This window comes from Catharus ustulatus, chromosome 6 (genome assembly GCF_009819885.2).
Source record: "Catharus ustulatus isolate bCatUst1 chromosome 6, bCatUst1.pri.v2, whole genome shotgun sequence".
Lineage (NCBI taxonomy): Eukaryota > Metazoa > Chordata > Aves > Passeriformes > Turdidae > Catharus > Catharus ustulatus.
Window position 1 is genome coordinate 4,704,394 of NC_046226.1, and position 14,841 is coordinate 4,719,234.

At 49.7% G+C, this 14,841-nt stretch overlaps 1 protein-coding gene across 2 annotated transcripts in view; it reads right to left on the reverse strand.

Moving 5' to 3' along the window:
- Positions 1–8,786, reverse strand: part of ARMH4 (armadillo like helical domain containing 4) — a 53,837-nt gene extending 45,051 nt beyond the window's left edge. The window contains exons 1-3 of one of the 2 annotated variants that reach the window (XM_033062513.2): positions 8,529–8,786; positions 1,469–2,819; positions 459–662 (exon numbers count right to left, since the gene is read on the reverse strand). In XM_033062513.2, coding sequence (XP_032918404.1) covers positions 459–662; positions 1,469–2,819; positions 8,529–8,756 — 1,783 coding nt within the window. In that variant the 5' untranslated portion in view covers positions 8,757–8,786. The remainder of the gene's footprint in view (positions 1–458; positions 663–1,468; positions 2,820–8,528) is intronic. The other variant, XM_033062512.1, reaches the window with a different exon arrangement.
- Between the last annotated feature and the right edge of the window lie 6,055 nt (positions 8,787–14,841).

Here is a 14,841-nt window from a genome sequence, read left to right on the forward strand (position 1 = left end):
GCCAGGCTCTAGCAGGAAGGTGTCCTTCCCCCACCACTGCTTACCATGTAATCCTGCAAAACAAACATTTTCATCCTCAGGACTGAGCATCAGCAACTTGGGACTGCCTTGGGTTCCAAGAGCAAGAACTCTCCCTCCATAAATAAAAAATAGTTTAAGTGTCTAAAGCTAAAGGCAGATTGCCAGCAAGGACAGATAGGGGGCTTGGAGGGTTTGGGGTATTTTTTTTTAACTTCTCTCTACTAATTTGGGGCAAAAATCCATATTCTGGCAAACTCCAACGTGGTGGACCTCATGGCAGGGGCAGAAAGCATAAGCAGCCCAGGTTTAGAGACAGAAGGCAATAAGTTAGCAAAAAAATAAATAAAAAGTCACCTAAAAGAGGGTGTTGCATTGAGACTGGAGTGCCCAGGCACTGACACTGGTTTCAGAAAGGAGTCCTTGAGGCAGAACCTTACCTTCTGCATCCACAGGGCTCACTGCAGAGGAAGCAGCAGCTGTCAGCAGCACCTGGGTGGCACTGGGAGCTGTCAGCACCTGGGTGTCCTCCCCACTGTTCTCCTGGGGAAAGCTGGCAGCCCCTGCTCCCTGTGTGGCACCAGGTACCTCTGCCACAGCAACATCAGCCTCCTGGGCAGCTGTTGTCACCTCCTGGGTAACACCTACAGCAAGAACACGTGTCAGGGCAGGCTCACAGGACAGCAGAGCACACATCTGAAGCAATACAAGAGGAATAGAATCCCATGCATTAACAATTCCAGAGGCACAGTGCCAGCAGCAGGTCCAGCCTGCAGTCACCAGCTCCCACTGAAGCCTCAGCTGTGCTGAAGGGTTTATTTTTGTTGCACAAGTCTCACAGTGTTGTTTCCCCAACATCTGGGAAACAGCAGAGAGGGAACCTGCTGACAAGTCAAGTGCTTATAAATTAATCTAGAAATTCATCAGTCAGGTTTCAGCACCAGCCTGCAATTAGCTTCCCTTCTTTTACAGCAAAAATTAGGTCTTTTGGATGCAGTGAAGAAAAATCACCCTTTTACATCTGCAGCCAAAGAGGAAAAACTAAAGATAGCCAGCAATTAAACACCTAGAAACATGTCACTGCCCAACACCTGACCAGCCTTTTTTTTAGCATTTCCTTTATATTTTAAGCACTAAGCAGGAACACTGAAGGTGCCACCTTTGGAGGGACATGCAGGGCTAGGTGCCACCACCAGCCTGTGGCAGGCTGGCCAGGAGTTCTGCCTGCAGGGAGAGCTGGGACAAGCATTGGACAGTGACAGCCTGGCCACAGCTTCACTGTGGGGTGAGGAGACACCACCAGGAGTTTGTTACCAGGGCCAGCACAGACCTCTGGACCTGAGCACCGTTGTTAAAGACATTCAGGACATCAGTGGCTCACAGACTGCTGGTACAGCTCACTTTAAATCCCAGAAATGAGAGGCAAGTGTCTATAACAAACAAGTTTTACCTTTCCATGAACTCTCCAGAGCAGGAGAGAGCTCAGGCTGGGTATCTGTCACCACAGCAGCCTCTGGCTGTGATGGAGGGACGCTTTTCTCCTCCTCTGCTGTGACTGCACTTATGTTTTCCAGCGAGCCAAGATCAGCTGTGTCTGCATCTGACAGGTTCCCAGTGTGGAAAGCATCACTGCTGCCTGTGGAAGTTGCTGGCAGCTCCTCCCCTTGCACTGGCACCGTGCAGTTCTCCTTGGCAAGCTCAGGTGCTGGTGGAGGGGACACTGGGGAGGGCACTGCTCTGGTGGCATCCTCCTCCTCCTCCACACCTTGCTGGGTGCTCTGGGATGGTTCTGTTGTCCCCAGCTCCTCTGTCACCTTCTCATGAGGCATGCTTCCCCCTTGGCTGATGTCCCCCAGCTTTGTGTCATCCCAGTCAGGTGGCACAGTGTCCATAGCGGGGATGGTGACAGTGCCAGCCGTGGTGGGCAGCTCCTGCTGTGTCACACCTGTCCCTGCTGCTGGGGGAAGGAAGGTCTCAGTAGCCACAAGGGGATGTTTGGTAGCCACAGAGGTTGGTGGAGCCAGGGATTTCAGAGGGCTCCCTGTGTGGGCTGTCAGCATGTCCAGCTCAGGGGTCACCCCTGCAGCCTGGGGAGCTGGGGTGACAGGGTGGTCCCTTGCTGCTTCCCAGCTGGGAGAGCTGGGGGTCAGCGTGCGCTGGGGCACAGCTGAGGGCTGGGAGCTGCCCTCTGCTTCCTCCTGCTCCACAGTGCTCCCAGACAGGGGGTTTGCTGAGGGGCTGCCAGAGCTGGGCTCCTCTGCCACACCAGCCTCTGTTGTGGCCTCACCAGTGGTGCCACCAGACTCCTCCTGGACTGCGGGGCTCAGCGTGGTCACAGCTGTGGTCAGCATGGCCCTGAGTGCTTCATCCTCATCCAGCTGGGACTCAGTGGGAGCCAGCTCCTCCTCCAGCACAGCAGGCAGTGTCCCAGCAGAGGGGTGAGCCCCCAGGCCCTGGCTGGCAGGGAGAGCTGCTTCTGCAGTGAAAGCTTCATCCAGAGCTGTCCCAGATGGCTCTGCTGACACTGCACATGGCTCTGCAGAAACTGGCTGCTCAGAAGGGCCCAGGTTGTTTTCTGAGTGCACCATGCCTGTCCTTTCATCTTCCAGCCCATTCCCTGCCCAGGGGCCATGCTGGACCTTTGTCACATCCCTCTCCTGCAGAGGCTGAGCGAGGCATGGCAGGCTGGAGGACAAGAGCAGGATGCTGCAGGTGACCACACAGATATAAAATCCCTTTGATCTCCTCATGGCTGAGAGGAGATGTGTCCAGAAGCCTGCAAGGCTGACCAATCCAGAGACCTAGAAGGGGAAAAAGGAACCCAGGTGACACATACCCATAACCAACCACAGACCTTCAGAAACTGGGAGACCAATCTATGGCCAGCTGTGAGCAGACCCCCCCCTACACATTCCATGCAATGAATTCCCCCACCTGTTTCACTGTTCTCAGCCTGCCCTACCTGAAGATGCCAAAAAACCAAATGAGCTGCAGCCCAGGACAGACCTTGCCCAGCTCTCACCCCAGCAGCAGTGCTAAGCTCTACCCAGCAGGCATCAGACCTGCAATGGTGTGGATCAAACTGTTTGTCATGAATCAAGACCAAAAATTATTCTTGTCAGGGCCATGAAGCCTCCAGTTTGTTCTGGCCAGCTCTGCTCTGTGCATTGGCATAGGGGGAGACCAAGGAACCTGCACTGAGAACAAGATGGGTCTGTGGGGGGACATCACAGGACCAGAGGCACACCAGGAGGCTTTGGGGCTGTCCCATGTCCTGGATGAGCTCCTTGGCCCCACAGAGGGGGTGACAGCCCAGATAGCAGCACTGCTGCACTAGCACAGTGCCCGTGCTGCACTGCACCATGGAGGCACTTCCAGAGGGTTTCATGCCCAGAAATCACTGTGTGAGCCCACAGCTTCCAAGAGAACACTGAACCTGGAGCCCAGCAGTGATCCAGCCAGCTGGATCCTGCCCTTGGCAAGCTCTGCTGCCTCCAGGCACACAGCTCCAGCTCCCAGCCACCTCCCTTGGGCACGTGTCTCAATTCTGGGCTTGCTCCACCACCCCAGGGCAGGACATCCCATCTAATGGGACTCACTGGGCACACAACAAACATCCCTCTGCCACACAGCACATCTGGGTGGTTCCTCCTCCTCCCAGCTCCAGGAGGCAGCTGCCCAGGGCACAGCCAAGCCCTATGGCAAGGGCTCCCATCAAAGCTCCTTCTCTCCTGTGTCCCTCCAGCTGTGGGGCCCCCAACATGAGACAGACCTTGAGCTGTTCAGATGAGTCCAAAGAACAGCCACAAGGAGATCACAGGAGCACCTCTGTCACAGACACAGGCTGAGAAAGCTGAAGTTGGAGAAGGGAAGGTTCCAGGGACACATTGCTGCCTAAAGCAGCTCCAGGAGAGCTGGAGAGGAACTTTGGACAAGGGAATAGAGTGACAGCAAGGAGGAATGGCTTTCACTGACAAAGAGTAGGTTTAGATTAGGAATAAATTCTTGACTGAGGGTGGTTAGGTGCTGGCACAGGGTGCCCAGAGAAGCTGGGGCTGCCCCTGGATCCCTGGAAGTGTCCAAGGCCAGGCTGGATGGGGTTGGAGCAGCCTGGGATAGTGGAAGGTGTCCCTGCCATGGCAGAGGGTGGAATGAGGTGAGATTTTATCATTCCCAAGTGAACTACTCTTCCCTTTGGGCTGCAGGAATAACAAATACCAGCAAGGAAAGTGGTTGGGGCTGTCAAAACCATCCCTTAGTCTTCCAAAGAGCAGCAACAGGCACCCTCACTGCCCATGGGCACCAGGATAAATCCCTACACTTGCCACACTCCTCATTCCCCCACCCAAACAACACATCCAGAAGTATCACTTGCATTTGTACCCACAGAGCAGAGTCACACAGCACAGAACCAACCACTGCAGGCTCCAGCATCTGGCTGAGCCTTCAGGGCACACTGAGTCACTTTTTCCATTCTCCCTGAAGCCTCATCCCAGCACTTTGAGCTGCTAGAATAATTCCCCATCACAGGTCACACACATGCACCAGGTGCTCAGGGACAAGCAGAAGCCACCAAAATATTTTTTAGCATCTTTTATATCTGAAGGATGGGTGGCCACCCATCTATTTTCTCAACTCCCCTCTCCCCTCAAAAAATAGCTGAAAATTGACAACATTTAGCTCTTCTTCCAGGCTAATTCTTTATGCACTTTTGTAATTAAAAAACACTAAGAATACATTATGCAAGTTAAATTGTTAGTGCCTAACCACATGCATCTGCCTTACCATGCAGCTGAAGATAAATCATGTTCACCTCAACACCCTTTAGCAATGTTAAGAGCAGGCATATTGAAACATCAAGAAGTTGGTTATTTACTATTTTAAAAAATAGTTTGGCTTTAAATCCAGCTTCTCAAGGAGTCAGGAGCATTTAGGTGGCACAAATGCTTTTAGCAGTGCTTAAACACAAACAGAACTCCAGCTGCACTTGGGAAGCACACTTCTCTTGCAGTCACATCCATTATACATATGTATATACACATCTGTACAGATATTTTGTAGCTTTCCAGCTCTAGGCTCTCAAATAGCCCAAGACATTCAGAGCATGGTTAGCAGAATAATAAAATACTCATCTCCTCCCAACAAGCTTACTACATCTCTACTAGAACCTTTCTTCCTTCTGGGTGGTAGATAACCTGGGCACTCAATACCAGCCTGACAAAAAGAGTTCCTGGGGTCATTCAGGCAGCTTCTTATTGTTTCTACCAGTCTGAAAAGCCCTGCTGGTCACAATCCCACGTTTCTATAGAGTAAAAATCGTATTGGAGAGTTATTTGCTCAGGAAATCCACAACAGGCAGATGTGAGCTAACCTAGACCTTCACACTCAGTGAAAGCAGGAGATAGTGGCACGGAGTTTGCTGCAGGATAATGGCACAGGTTCACACTTCAAAGAAGATTAGTCAGGGCTTAAGATCTACTTAGCTTTAGGAAGAGGCTGGATTAGAGAGTGTATGAACAGCAGTGACCTGGCTATCTCCTTAAGCAGAGCTTGACACCTTGCTGAAGCACTTCCACTGAATGCAGAAGCTGCAGGTAACCTGGCTGCAGAGCAGTCTGCTCCTCAAGCTGCACAGAGTTACACATTTATCCTCCCATCTGGCTATTTTTATAGCCAGCCTGCTCTCCAGCCCCAGCCAGGCTGGAGCACACTGCCCTGACCAAGCACCTCCTCTGGAGTAAGCCTGAGCTTTTCTGTTACCAGCTCCAAGGTAGTAACTCAATATTTCATGCAGCAGGAACTCCTTGTCCCCAGATTTCACCTGGCATCCTCAGAGCTGAAGCCCTGGAGGCAGCTGCCAAGCACTGGCCAGGCTCTCAGTGGAAAACTAATCCTTGCTTCCAATAGGAAGCACACACTGAGGGCAAGAGACAGTGCCAGCTACTTCGCCTGCACTTAATGACAACAAATCCCAGGAGGTGCAGCTCCTCCAGCCGCAAAGGCAGCACGACTGCAGGCAGCCAGGGAGCTTTATCTTCAGCATGGAAAATAATAACTTTTCCTTTAACACCTGGCAGGCTGGAAAATTACACAAAGGACTGCTAGGCTGAAAACAGGGGCCAGAACTGGGCATCTCAAGAATAAGAACCATCTACCTCAGTGGGGAAGTCAGGAAGCTGAGGGACAATAAATATAAATTGGTCACCAGCTGAAGCAGTCTCAGACTCAGTTGGATCCTTCTGAGCCAGACTGCTTGCCTGCTCCATACAATTAGCACTCGCAGTAGTTATTAAACCATTAACCCCCTCTGAATTCTGGAGTCTCGTTTGAGATCAGCTCTTGAGGAGCCCAACAAAAGGCAGCTCAGAAGGAGCCCCAGCCTGTTGTGGTCACTCCAGCAGGGCAGGCTCGAAGGGGACCAGCACAGAGTAGAGCAGATGTCCCTCCTTCAATAGCTGCTTCCTGCATGGACCAGTGGTTTGTGGCTGCAAAGGATTAAGCTCCCCCTCTGTCCCAGCTACTTCCTCAGAGTTTTTTTTAAGAGTTTCACTCAGCCAGTTTACTTACAGAAAGCAAACCCCTTCCCAACCGCAAAAAAAAAAAAAATTAAAAATTAGCTTTTATTTTCTGTCTTTGGCAAATTATGGTTATGTTTCTACCCAAATTGTTGAAACAGCAAGGAAAAAAGTACCAAATCTCAAACTGGTTTGAATTAATAAATCTGCTCTAACAATCCCTCTGACACAGGGAGGGCACACACACTCTGCACGCATCATAAAGCGGAGAGCAGGAGATGAACAGGTCAGCCCCGGACAAATTTGCCTTTGCAAAGAGCTTCTCACACCTCCAAGCACAAAGCTCGGTGTCAGCCTGGGCTGGCAGAACAGTCCTGGGTGTGCTCAGCTCTGCTATTCACCTGACAATTCATAAGGGAACCGCACAAAAAACCATCTGCAAATCTTTTAATGTGAAGATCTAGCCAAAACATACAAGTCAAACAACTGCCAGCCGTCAAGTGCTCTGTTACAGGGTGCTAATGTATGCCATCCAAGCCTCATTACTTGTGCTGAATACAAAAGGCAGCAGATAATACACTGCAGAGCTCCAACTCCTACTTTTGTGCACAAGCCGAGAAAAAACGCCTTCATCTCATCCTGCTTTATGTTCTTGCCCAGTTCAACCAGTGAACTGGGGAACTGATGCCCTTCCAGCACACACTGTGGGGAAGCAGACCTCGAGCAGTTCAACCCCTTCCAAGAGCTCCGTGAAATCCCAGCAGTGACACCGCTCTGTGCCAGCCACCAACACAAAGTCAGGTGAGAAAAATTATGTCGAGACAAGCACACGCCAGAGGGGCACATCCTCGCCTACCCTTGAGGATGCATCCTTAAAAGCAAACAAACGAGATTTTAATATTCTGTAAGGCCAGCTTCCCACCAGTCCCACTGAGGCACCTTAATACATAATACATCACCTCCACTTCCAGCCCCAGCATTCCAGCTGGAGCCCTTTGAGGAGCCAGAGACATGACATGTTTTAGGCATTATTCCCCCAACCACCACGCGATCGTTTGCTTTGTTCAGAACAGCACACGGACCACCTATGGAAATCCCTACTCGCATTTGCAAGTAAAAGCCGCATAGTTCTCCGTGCCTTCTGACCCGTGCCAGGTCTCCAGCACCACAGAAATCTAAGGTCTGCCACATTCCTGAGGGATTAGGATGGGGAGGAGGGGGTGTTGAATGAGGCCAAAGGGTGCAGCAGTTTCCAGGCACAAGGACAGCAGCGCTGCTGCCCAGCCTGCCTGGGAGCAGAGGGACAGCGCTCGGATTGCGAGCGGAGACAAACGCTCCACAATTCCAGCATCACAATTCCAGCGCTGACAGCAGCACCACGCACGGGAGCTGGGGGATCGGGGGTCCCTGCAGGTGAAGGTTTAAGAGCAGATTAAATGCACCTTAACAGGCCCTTCTGGCTCGGGCAGTGGGGTCCAGGGACTGGGATTAGTGCTGGCTCAAGGCTTGATTACACCCAGCACGCCTGCCTGCCGGGCACAGATCCACATCCCCGTCCTCCTTAGTCATATTTACAGGTGACTTTACACTCCAGAAGTGCTTTTTTTCTCCCCACCGAGCAGGGGATCAAGTGCGAACAACCTCCCGGGCACTCCCGCTGCCCAGGCCCGCAGCAGGACAGAGGGACAGCGGCGGTCACCCCCAAGCCACACACCCAGCCACCCCCAAAGCCTTTCCCCCGCAGAGACCCGCATCCCCCCGGGCTCTCCCCGCTGTCCCTTCCCCATCCCCCGGGCTGCAGGACCAGCCGCTCTCCGGGAACAAAGAGCCGCGCCGAGGATGCGCTGCCCCGCGGGCAGCCGAGCATCATCGGCGGAAAAAACAAAACCCCCGCAAATCGATCCGAAACGCGTAACAGCGGGGCACAGGCGGCACGGGGGGTGCCATGCCCTGCTGTGTACGTGTGTGTGGTGTGTGTGTGTGTCCCGGCCTCACCTGGCTGCTGCTGTCACCGCCCGCGCTCGGCGCTGCCCCAGCCCCGCGGCCGCACGGGCGGAGCGGAGGGGCCGCCCACAGGCGGGCGGTGTCGGGGCCGCTCCGCTCCTCCCGACAGCCAGCCCCAGCCTGTTCCCGGTGGGTTCCGGGCTCCCCGACACCCGCAGCCCCCGGGAGGGGCCGCCCGCAGCCGCGTTCGCTCCTTCTCCCAAAGGGAAGTTTGAGCATCCAAGCGCTGGGCTCCCCGCACCCAACTCCTCCTCCGGTGCCTGACCCGAGGAGCTGCTGCTGCTCTTGGATTGTGAGGAGCTGTAAAAACAAGGCCTACGGCACCCTTTAGTAGTTTTCCATCTATTACAGATTCTCCTCCAGTGTTTTCAGCTGCAGAGGTCACCTTCCCCTAATACTCCCTCTGCGAAGGAGAGCGACTTCTTAAATAACAACATCCAAATTAGAAGAGCTTCGTTTAATCTCCCTTTTTTGATGCTTTGTTTTAAGCATCTATTTGGCCAGTACAGAAAAGTAAACAACTTTACTTGTGCTTTCCTCCTCCCACATATTTTTTTCCAATAAAACCCCCATAACCAACAAGAAGATAAAAACCTTTATCCATCAAGCTCTAGCTCACATACCAATTCCCTTTACCAAAGGGTAACCCAGAAGCCCATACCTTGACTCCAAAGCAAAATGATGAGCGTGATTCAGCTTCCTCTTGCTCCCCCAAGCCCAGTGCCAGGGGCAGCACAAGGTCCCTGCTGCACACTGAGGGTTTTATACTCCCTCCAAGGCAGGGACTCATTTGGAGCAGGGCTGCAGCAGGTGCAAAGTGTTTGAGCTGGGCAGGGACAGGTGAGGAGAGACCAGAAATGCTGATCTCTCACAGGAGGCAATGACTGGGGTAGGCGGATTTTAGGGGGTGAAATTGCTAGGAAGAACTACAGAGAAGGTATAGGAGAGGTGAGTTAAAATCTTGACTTCCTAAACACATTCTCTGCCACACAAAGCAAATCAGTGAATCTTCCAGTTATGGTAACAAGCTACAAAATAAACTTTTCCTTTTTTTCCACACAAAGTGAGATGTAACCTGCTGGCACACGTTGCTCAGCTCTTTAAATGAACAACATAACTGGTGAAAGAAAATGAGATATTCCTTATCAACAAGTTGTTCTTTATTTTTTTTGTTTGCTATACTACTGGTAATAACATTTATATTAGTGATTTGCTCTCTTTGTGGCTCTAAGCACAGCAAAAAGTTTTACCTGTTTAACTTTAGAGAAACTGTGTTTTCTACTGGATTTCAACCAAAGTGGATCCAACCCAATTCATTTGGTTGTAGCACCATGTATCCAATATTAAAACTTTCAAAAGACAGATTTGTTGCAAGTTAGGTCAGTTTTTTTCAGAGAAATATTGCTAACCCCTGCATGAGTTGAAATTAAAGAGTCAAAGTGCCTGTATCAGCAATAAAGACAGCAGTGACAAAAGGCATCAGAAAGAACTCCAGAGTTAGGCTTGGGGAAGGAAATGGTCACTTAAAACACTGGGGAAAGTCCCTTCTGAACTGTAAAACCTGGGGAAATTATTCATTAATCAATATTTCTAGTGCTGGGGCATCTTCATAAATAAAATACAAATATGTGAAAAGAAAGGATGTTTCCTTTCTCCTCTAGGGGAGATGGGGTGGCAGGGAAGGAAGAGGTAAGAGCTGCATTTTTCATGCCATTTTAAACCCCATTAACTCCTGGATTAGGAACTCACAACTCTCCACAGGTTCAACTTCTGCCCTGGCCAATTAATTTTGGCCAAGAGCTCTGGCTGAGAAGAGGGAGTGGCTCAGCCATGCACGAGGTGCCACCTCCCAAGTTAATGGTGCAGCCAGATTTTCCAAAATCAATTCTCAAGAGCAGCACTGCACCTTGTGGTGGGTCTGGGATTGATTCCCAAGCTGTTCAGTCATTCGTGTGTGGGGAAAGGGGCAGGAAAACAGGGAGCACTCCAGCAGAAATCAGAGCCCACAGGGATGAGTCAAGGGGATGGGATTCAGCAGCTGCACAATTCCCCCCCCAGCAGCTGATTCCCATGGCAAGGGGTTGGAACAAGATGATTTTTAAGGTTCCTTCCAACACAAGTCACTCTGTGATTATATGACAGTGCTTTCAATCCCATTTCTATCTAACCTTTACAATTACTGGAAAAGTTACTTAAAATGTAAAGCATGTGTAAGGGATGATTTAGTGTTCTCCAAGGATGCAGAGCACTTAATAGACTGGAGAGGTTTTCACTTCCCCCTTGCCATTGACTCTGAACCCAGATTGGCACCATGTCCTCTCAAGGTTAAATATTCCACTTCTAAGCACTGGAACCAAAATAGCTGGTTATCTGTGGTTTTTTTTCCCTGCCTAAAATTGCACATTCCCTGTACGCTGCAAGTTCCTCTACCCCGCATAACCTGCCAAAATCAGAGGCTTCTGCGTTATCAACAAAAATATCTGCAGACTGAAAGAAAGAGGCCTGATGAAAGAGGCAGAAATCATCAGAGAGTACTCTTTTGTTATTCCTTTGTGTGGTTTATTAGTTGGAAATACTGATTTTTAACTCAGATCAGTATGCCATGGAGCATACACGAAACCAAGCAGAACAGGCCGCCCTTCCACAGCAGGTTAAGAAAGATCCATTCCTCTCCCCTCCTTGCTCTGGGCTGAGACATCTCAGTACAATCCTCTATCCTTGTCCTTCAGAACTTCTCACCTGAGGTGAATTCAGAGACTAAATTTGGAGGTAAGCAGGCTCATTCTTCCACGCAGGTAGCGTAGCTGGGAAAGAGTGGGACTCGTGTCCCATTCCCAGCTCTGCCTTTTTAGAGGACTTTCAGAACTGAATTTCACTGCTCTCAGCCTCCACTTCTTCTGCAAAATAACAACACCTATTTTTTGTAAGAGCCTCTTGTGAAATCTGTGTGTTATTGCAGCAGCCAGCTCTGTTGTACAAAGTAATGATACATCAGATTTCTTTCACAGGTGAGATTCCTGTCACAGCCTTATTGCGGAATCCAAAAAGTACCAAATGCACGTCCTAATTAAGAGACTAGGTCACATCAAAATTTATATGAAGGTATATTTTGCCTGTATAAAATGAACTAAAAAAATCATTGTCCTGACAGCAGAATGCTGCACCTTATGCTGCTACTCCTGGCACCTGTGAGGAGATGTATCAGCTATCCTAAGTATGTCAGGACATGCCACAGAAGGTAAAGGCAATTCTAAAATAGTTACCGTTAATTTTGCTGCCGAATGACTTTCCCAAATTGAATATTGGGGACATCCAGCACACAAATCAGTGCACTGCTCCATCACAAGACTCAGCTCTACACCAGCTGGTAGCATCTGTTTTAAGGGGGCCTTCTCTTCCTACTGAACAGCAGTCACTGGAATGGAGTAGCCATGAATAATTCAGGGCAAGTGAGAAGAGCATCCCCTGCCACAGAGAGGGAAGTTTGTTTAAAACAACATCACTTTGAAAAAGTTTGTGACCAGTGAATTATTTTGAATGTAACCATGTTATGAATGAACAGATTTCTTCTTCCTCCAACTGCAAACCCAATAAATGTCAACTCCAATTAAAACTCAATCAGGAGAATCAACCTGGATTCTTTTCTTCCATGTATCTCACTGCTGGCACTAACAGGAAAGCTGGGCAAGGCCAAGTGGTGCCAGTGCAGCCCCACTGGCTGGGATTTAATCAATCCTACATGAGCCATGAGATCCAGCTTCTGCCTCCCAGCTCTTGTGTTTCTGAAGTGCTCACAGAGCAGGAAAGCCATAAGAACTTATTTTTGTCACTAAAGTCAGCAGATGTGACTTGGAGAGCACACAGAGCCCAGATCTGCTGAGTAGGAAATGCCATTTTTACACACTCACTCTTCAGAGTAGAACCAGCCTTCTGCTGACTGGCCCAAGGTCACAGGAATCTGTTGCAGTTGCTCTGGGAATACAGCATGGGAGGAGCAATGCTCACATCCATAAAGGAATCACGGCACAGCCCTCGCTCTTCTTCACATCCTTCAACAAAATCGATGCGGTTAATGCCAAGGTACGCCACATGTTACAATTTTCCCAGGGATAAAGTGCTGAGGAAGCCCTCCACCTGCATATTGGAGTCTCAGCTAAAACATGAACCATCTGTCAGTTCCCTTGGATATTTTTCCCCCTGTCCTACAAACTCCACTACAAAATTAGGCTGACAATTAGAAAAGCACTGGACCCACCACCCCTAAGCCCTGCTCTGACATTAAACAGATTCACAGAAACAGAGAATCAAACACAGATCTCCAAGATCACTGAGTCCAACCTGCATCATCTGAAATATGGTTATTCACAGACATAACACCCAGAGGGACTTTAGAAACTTCAGCTTTCTTCTGCTTTTCAAAACTTGAGGTTAAACTAAACCACCAAATCCCCAGGTTTTGAAGAAGTGCAGTGTCAGTACTGCCAGTCCATCCCTCCCAGTACATCCCTTTCTAAAACAGCAAAGAGGGGCTGCAAGCCCCCACCACAGACACTTCTGGGGTCTTTCCCTTGGATAACACATGGAATTGGGATGCCTGGGTGGGAGGAGCACTGTGTTTTACTCCAGACACCACCAATGTTTTCATTTTTCCCCTTGAGGATGGTTGAGAGCAGAGAAATACACATGTTTGTTTTGGAAACATTCAAATCAATTAAGCCAAAATCCTGCAGCAGGAACCAGACCCAGCTGTTAGCAGAACCCCAAGCAGGGTTTTTTTTTTCCTTTCAGAGAGATGGTATGTGGATCCCCTTGGATCTGTGTGCTGGGGAAAGGTGACAAAGCACTCTGTGATCTCCAGAAGGTTTAAAGCTGGCCCTAAATTCCCTGATTTTGTGAGGAAGGGATGGGTGCCTCAGCCTGTAGATGTGAGGGAGACCTGGAAGCAAGTACACAGCCAACACAGGCACACAAAAGAGTGTTTATTTTATGGCTGATTAAAAATAATAATGCTCTGCTGTTGAAATCTGCCTGGGTCCAGCTGAAACCCGAGTCTGCAGGGGTCCAGGCAGGCATTTTGGCTTTCAAGGGAGCAGAGAATTAACTGGGTGTGCTGTTCCGTGCCGTGGCCACGCAGTGTTTGTGCTGCAGGACACATTCCTCTGTGTTTGCAATGTTTGCAAGTGCTCCGCGGGGATTAATTCAGCTGAGAGCTGCCTGTTTCGGGGCGAGTGCAGAAAAGTGATTTTCTTTATGAAAAACGTTCCCTTTTAACCCTCTGGGCGGGATCTGCAGCGGCCACCTCGAGGCAGCAGCGCTGCGCTGTGACAATGACAATGTGTCTGCAGGACATCCCAAAGCGGCTTTCTTCTGCCAGTGGCTTGAATGCCGACACAATCCTGAAAAAGGAGAGAGAAAATGAACTGCATTAGGCAAAAAGTACCGTCCTACAAATTACATTTTGTTGGAGCGAGTTCAGAGATGAGCAGAGGGATGGAGCAGCTCTGCCATGAGGAAGGGCTGAGATAACTGGGAAAAGAAAGAAAAGAAAAGGAGAAGGCTTTGGGGTGACCTCATTGTGGCCTTCCACTAATTCAAGGTAGCTGAGAGAAAGTTGGAGAGGGGCTTTTCACAAGGACCTGGAGCAATGGGACAGGGGGGAATGGCTTCAGACTGAAAGAGAGCAGGTTTGGATTGGTTATTAGGAAGAAATTCCTGGCTGGGAGGATGGGCAAGCCATGGCACAGGGTGCCCAGAGAAGCTGTGGCTGCCCCATCCCTGGAAGTGTTCCAGGGCTGGATGGACCTTGGAGGAACCTGGGATAGTGGAAGGTGTCCCTGCCTATGGCAGGAAGTGGAACTAAATGAGTTTTAATCTCCCTTCCAAACCAAACTAGTCTATGATTTTATGATCTAAGAGTTTCCACTGATTTCAATGGGCTACTGTTGATTTCTTGTATTTTTATGTCCTTATACAACCTCTTCCTTGCCTGTCAGAGGTGGCACTGCTCCCAAGAGTCGCATGAACTGGCTGCACTCAGGGAATAATTTCTTATTATGTTATGGAAATCCTGCTTTTCACTCTGCTGGACATTCTGCTTACGAGCTGGCTTAATTGTCCCACCACCTCCTTAGACTGTGAATAATTATCTCCACTTATATTGTTATCCTGAATGTATTTATAGCCTGATTCTTTCAGGCTAGCATCACCATCTGTTTCCTCAACAGTCACACATTCGGGGGAGAGCGAGTGCTCTTCACATTATGCAAGCAGCTTCCTTGATTAAACCAGCCCAGCGTGGATGGAT